Source organism: Procambarus clarkii, chromosome 69, assembly GCF_040958095.1.
Source record: "Procambarus clarkii isolate CNS0578487 chromosome 69, FALCON_Pclarkii_2.0, whole genome shotgun sequence".
Classification (NCBI taxonomy): domain Eukaryota; kingdom Metazoa; phylum Arthropoda; class Malacostraca; order Decapoda; family Cambaridae; genus Procambarus; species Procambarus clarkii.
The window spans coordinates 10,929,403-10,935,842 of NC_091218.1; the positions used below are offsets into that span (position 1 = coordinate 10,929,403).

Sequence of the window (6,440 nt, forward strand, 5' to 3'; positions counted from 1 at the left end):
TTGCTGTAAAGAACCGATGGCTAGAAAGGCGGAATCCAAGAGTCAATGTTCGATCCTGCAGGCACAAATAGGTGAGTACACACACACACACACACACACACACACACACACACACACACACACACACACACACACACACACACACACACACACACACACACACACACACACACACACACACACACACACACACACACACACACACACACACACACACACACATACACACACACACACACACACACACACACACACACACACACACACACACACATACACACACACATACACACACACACACACACACACACACACACACACACACACACACGCATACACACACACACACACACACACACACACACACACACACACACACACACACACACACACACACACACCCACACACACACACACACACACACACACACACACACACACACACACACACACATACACACACACATACACACAGACACACATACATACACACACACACACACACACACACACACACACATACACACACACATACACACACACATACACACACACACACACATACACACACACACACACACACACACACACACACACACACACACACACACACACACACACACACACACACACACACACACATACACACAGGTTACAGTGGCCTGTGGCTTAGTGGACAGCATGCTCGATACGTAATCCTGTGGTCCGGGGTTCTATTCCCGGCGCCGGCAGGAAACAATATGGGCAGAGTTGCTTTCGCCCAGAGACCCCTGTTACCTAGCAGTAAACAGGTACCTGGGAGGTAGACAGCTGCTACGGGCTGCTTCCTGTTGTGGGTGGGGAGGGGGGTAGGAAATATTAGTAGTTAGTAACATTTGATTGATTGACAGTTAAGAGGCGGGCCGAAGGAGCAGAGCTCATATCCCGGAAGCACAACTAGGTAAATACAACTAGTGGAACACACACACACACACACACACACACACACACACACACACACACACACACACACACACACACACACCAAAGAGCCAAAGCTCAACCCCCGCAAGCACAAATAGGTGAGTACACTCACGAGAACGAGACCACCACACACGCAATCAGGATCGGGATCACTTACGCACGCAATCTCTCACAAATGCACGTACCCACACCCGAGTAAGCACACACGCACTGACAAACGCACTCACTCACGCACACACCGACCCCCCCTCTTCCTCTCTCCCCTCACGCAACCCTCGTCCCACACTCCCCTCCCTTTCTTCTGTCCATTCCTGTCTTCCTTCATCCTCTCTCTCTCTCTTGCACCTCTCCCTGGCATCCCTCCCACTCTTCCTCTTCCTGCCATATCCCTTCGTCCCTACCCCCCCCCCCTTCCTTTCCCTCTCTCTCTCTCCTCCCCTTCTCTCGTGGGATAGCCCCACCTCTCGCCCTATGTACTGGAATAGGGAACAAACAAGGAAGGGAGACATAGAACACAGGTGTAGGTGAGGGGTCACGGTAAACCAATTAATGAGATGGTCATGTGGGGGCGGGAGGGGAGGGGGGGATTGAGATAGGTACCGAGAGTAATATGAAAGACAATAAGCAGCCTACAAGATGAGCGAGAGGAAGCAAAGGGGGGAGATAAAAAGCCTCACAGAGAACCCTACTCTGTCACAGAGACCAATCATCCCTCAGGAAGCTGGGTGAATATCAGTTGAAGGGATTTCTACAGTACATTAGCAGAACTGCCTAGAAAAAGCTCAGAAACCATGTCCGTAGGGAAAGAAGTTGCCATGAAAGCAGCCACTTCTCATGAGGCAGCAAGAGGTATTAGTCAGCTGCTGGAGAGGAAAAGAACAGTAGGCGCAGTAGGTATTAGGGAACGAGCAGGTCCCAATCAGATGGAGGGGAGAGATAAAAGGACGAAGCTACAAAGACAGAGATCTTGAAAAGGCGTACAGATGGAGAGGGCAGAACAAAATATAGAGAAGGTTTTCAGGCTTGGCAAGTACAACACGGACAGAGACCGGCTGATAAAGATAATATTCGCTTACGAGACCGCAAAAGTGAAAATTCCAGCAAAGAAGAGCAAACTGTTAATTGTAACGGGATGCAAAAAAGCATACTTTCATGGCAGGCCAACATAGGAAATGCCTTCAGAAACTTGTATAAGGAATCATTGGGAACCTTATACACCTCAGGTGTCAGACCAATACTGCAGTATGCAGCTCCAGCCTGGAGTCAACATCTAGTCAAACACAAAACGAAGTTAGAAAAGATTCAGACATATTCCACCAGGCTAGTCCCCAAGCTGAGGGGTATGAACTACGAGGAAAAATACTGGAATTAAACCTTATAACACTGGAAGACAGAAGAACAGAAGAGTTCGGGGGAGACATGATCACCAGCTAAAAAATTCTCAGAGGAATTAAGAGGGTATATAAAAATAAACTATTTAGCGCAGGTGGTATGCAAACTATGGGACACTGCTGGAAACCGAAATGATTTGTACCGAATCATTCGAAATGAGCCACAGAAATATTAGAGAGAACCTTTTCAGTGTCTTAGTAATTAACAGATGGAATGCATTAGGCAGTGATGTGGTGGAGGCTGACTCCATACACAGTTTCAAATGTAGATATGATAGAACCCAGTAGGCTCAGGAACCTGTACACATGTTGAATGACGATTGAGAGGCGGGACCAAAGAGCCGAAGTTCAACCTCCCGCAGGCAAGATTATGGGAGAATAGGCGAGTACACCCCCCCCTCCCTACACACACACACACACACGCACACGCGAACACGAAAACACACACACACACACACACACACACACACACACACACACACACACACACACACACACACACACACACACACACACACACACACACACACACAAACACACACAAACACCCACACAAACACCCACACCCACACCCACACAAACACTAAACACACAGGAACGCGTATGAGGTAGCCAACACTGAAGGTTGCCACAGTAACCACAACACCACCAGAGAGCCGGGACCCCATAACGTGCCAACCAGGTTAATTAACACCTCAGACCCGCACATATAATGCAGATGAAGCATAAGTTTTTATGTCAAAACTTACGACCTGGAGGCCCACGCCCCACATGCATAAACAAAGCCATTACACACACACTAACTCTCCCATTGTACCAACATAAAAAACATGTTTTTGTCTGGGGTACAATCACAAAAAAATACTTTAACAAGTACACAAGGATACAAAGACCAATATCATGAAATATCTTCAAGAAAATAAAGCCTCGAAACTGGATAGAAAGAGGGAATATTGCCCCTCGAATTGTGTATTATCCTTTGCATATTCTCCTCTGGATATCCCCCCCCCTTGTACCGTGTATTCTCCTCTGGATATTCCCCCTTGTACAGTGTATTCTCCTCTGGATATTCTCTCTTGTACAGTGTATTCTCCTCTGGATATTCCCTCTTGTACAGTGTATTCTCCTCTGGATATTCCCCCTTGTACAGTGTATTCTCCTCTGGATATTTTCTCTTGTACAGTGTATTCTCCTCTGGATATTCCCCCTTGTACAGTGTATTCTCTTCTGGATATTCCCTCTTGTACCGTGTATTCTCCTCTGGATATTCCCTCTTGTACAGTGCATTCTCCTCTGGATATTCCCTCTTGTACAGTGTATTCTCCTCTGGATATTCCCTCTTGTACAGTGCATTCTCCTCTGGATATTCCCTCTTGTACAGTGTATTCTCCTCTGGATATTCTCTCTTGTACCGTGTATTCTCCTCTGGATATTCCCTCTTGTACAGTGTATTCTCCTCTGGATATTCCCTCTTGTACAGTGTATTCTCCTCTGGATATTCCCTCTTGTACAGTGCATTCTCCTCTGGATATTCCCTCTTGTACAGTGTATTCTCCTCTGGATATTCCCTCTTGTACAGTGCATTCTCCTCTGGATATTCCCTCTTGTACCGTGTATTCTCCTCTGGATATTCCCTCTTGTACCGTGTATTCTCCTCTGGATATTCCCTCTTGTACAGTGCATTCTCCTCTGGATATTCCCTCTTGTACAGTGTATTCTCCTCTGGATATTCTCTCTTGTACCGTGTATTCTCCTCTGGATATTCCCTCTTGTACAGTGTATTCTCCTCTGGATATTCCCCCTTGTACAGTGTATTCTCCTCTGGATATCCCCCCCCTTGTATCGTGTATTCTCCTCTGGATATTCTCTCTTGTACAGTGTATTCTCCTCTGGATATTCCCTCTTGTACAGTGTATTCTCCTCTGGATATTCTCTCTTGTACCGTGTATTCTCCTCTGGATATTCCCTCTTGTACAGTGTATTCTCCTCTGGATATTCCCCCTTGTACAGTGTATTCTCCTCTGGATATTCCCTCTTGTACCGTGTATTCTCCTCTGGATATTCTCTCTTGTACCGTGTATTCTCCTCTGGATATTCCCTCTTGTACAGTGTATTCTCCTCTGGATATTCCCTCTTGTACAGTGCATTCTCCTCTGGATATTCTCTCTTGTACAGTGTATTCTCCTCTGGATATTCCCTCTTGTACCGTGTATTCTCCTCTGGATATTCTCTCTTGTACAGTGTATTCTCCTCTGGATATTCCCTCTTGTACAGTGTATTCTCCTCTGGATATTCTCTCTTGTACCGTGTATTCTCCTCTGGATATTCCCTCTTGTACAGTGTATTCTCCTCTGGATATTCTCTCTTGTACAGTGTATTCTCCTCTGGATATTCCCTCTTGTACAGTGTATTCTCCTCTGGATATTCCACCGTGTACAGTGTATTCTCCTCTGGATATTCCATCTTGTACAGTGTATTCTCCTCTGGATATTCTCTCTTGTACCGTGTATTCTCCTCTGGATATTCCCTCTTGTACAGTGTATTCTCCTCTGGATATTCTCTCTTGTACAGTGTATTCTCCTCTGGATATTCCCTCTTGTACAGTGTATTCTCCTCTGGATATTCCACCGTGTACAGTGTATTCTCTTCTGGATATTCCCTCTTGTACAGTGTATTCTCCTCTGGATATTCTCTCTTGTACCGTGTATTCTCCTCTGGATATTCCCTCTTGTACCGTGTATTCTCCTCTGGATATTCCCTCTTGTACAGTGTATTCTCCTCTGGATATTCCCCCTTGTACAGTGTATTCTCCTCTGGATATTCCCTCTTGTACAGTGTATTCTCCTCTGGATATTCCCCCTTGTACAGTGTATTCTCCTCTGGATATTCCATCTTGTACAGTGTATTCTCTTCTGGATATTCCCCCTTGTACAGTGTATTCTCCTCTGGATATTCCATCTTGTACAGTGTATTCTCTTCTGGATATTCCCCCTTGTACAGTGTATTCTCCTCTGGATATTCTCTCTTGTACAGTGTATTCTCTTCTGGATATTCCCCCTTGTACAGTGTATTCTCCTCTGGATATTCCATCTTGTACAGTGTATTCTCCTCTGGATATTCCATCTTGTACAGTGTATTCTCCTCTGGATATTCCATCTTGTACAGTGTATTCTCTTCTGGATATTCCCCCTTGTACAGTGTATTCTCCTCTGGATATTCCATCTTGTACAGTGTATTCTCTTCTGGATATTCCCTCTTGTACAGTGTATTCTCCTCTGAATATTCTCTCTTGTACAGTGTATTCTCCTCTGGATATTCCCTCTTGTACAGTGTATTCTCTTCTGCATATCCCCCCCCCCTTGTATCGTGTTACAAGGGGGGTAACAGTGGTACAAGTGGACAAAGGGGGCTGTCGTGTAGGGCTGTTGAGCGTAGCCTTGTGATAAGATAATTTACTGCGGCCTCCAAGCTGGGGGCTGACTTTTTGGGTGCAATTATGTTATGCAATTATCATTCATCTTGTTTAAACTGCCTCGTTATCTTTTATTTTCTGGCGCATGCGCACATGTACTGTATCGTTGTATTGTATCTCGGTGGTCGTTTATCCTTCTGTTACATAGTATGGATCCATGGTTATCTTGAGGTTATCTTGAGATGATTTCGGGGCATTAGTGTCCCCCGCGGCCCGGTCCTCGACCAGGCCTCCACCCCCAGGAAGCAGCCCGTGACAGCTGACTGACACCCTGGTACCTATTTACTGCTAGGTAACAGGGGCATTCAGGGTGAAAGAAACTTTGCCCATCTGTTTCTGCCTCGTGCGGGAATCGAACCCGCGCCACATAATTACGAGTCCTGCGCGCTATCCACCAGGCTACGAGGCCCTGTGTGTCACCTGTGTGATGGTGTGTGCAAGTAGACTATTGCTGTCAGCCTCTGACGTACTCCCGTCATCACTGTAACAGCCTTCATTGTACAGTGTCTACATCACTGTAATTCACTGCCCGGACACCGTTGGGTTCATCTATCTTGGTAGTGTAGATTTTTCCGGGAGTCTTCCCAGCACTTCAGAATCATGTCCAGTATAAT

General features: G+C 46.1%; 1 protein-coding gene across 1 annotated transcript in view; it reads right to left on the reverse strand.

Moving 5' to 3' along the window:
* The window catches only part of LOC138355823 (trichohyalin-like), a 24,252-nt gene extending 18,676 nt beyond the window's left edge, over positions 1–5,576 (reverse strand). The window contains exons 1-2 of the mRNA XM_069311357.1: positions 4,297–5,576; positions 3,371–4,210 (exon numbers count right to left, since the gene is read on the reverse strand). Of these exons, the coding sequence (XP_069167458.1) occupies positions 3,371–4,210; positions 4,297–5,576 (2,120 nt within the window). The remainder of the gene's footprint in view (positions 1–3,370; positions 4,211–4,296) is intronic.
* Positions 5,577–6,440: the final 864 nt, after the last annotated feature.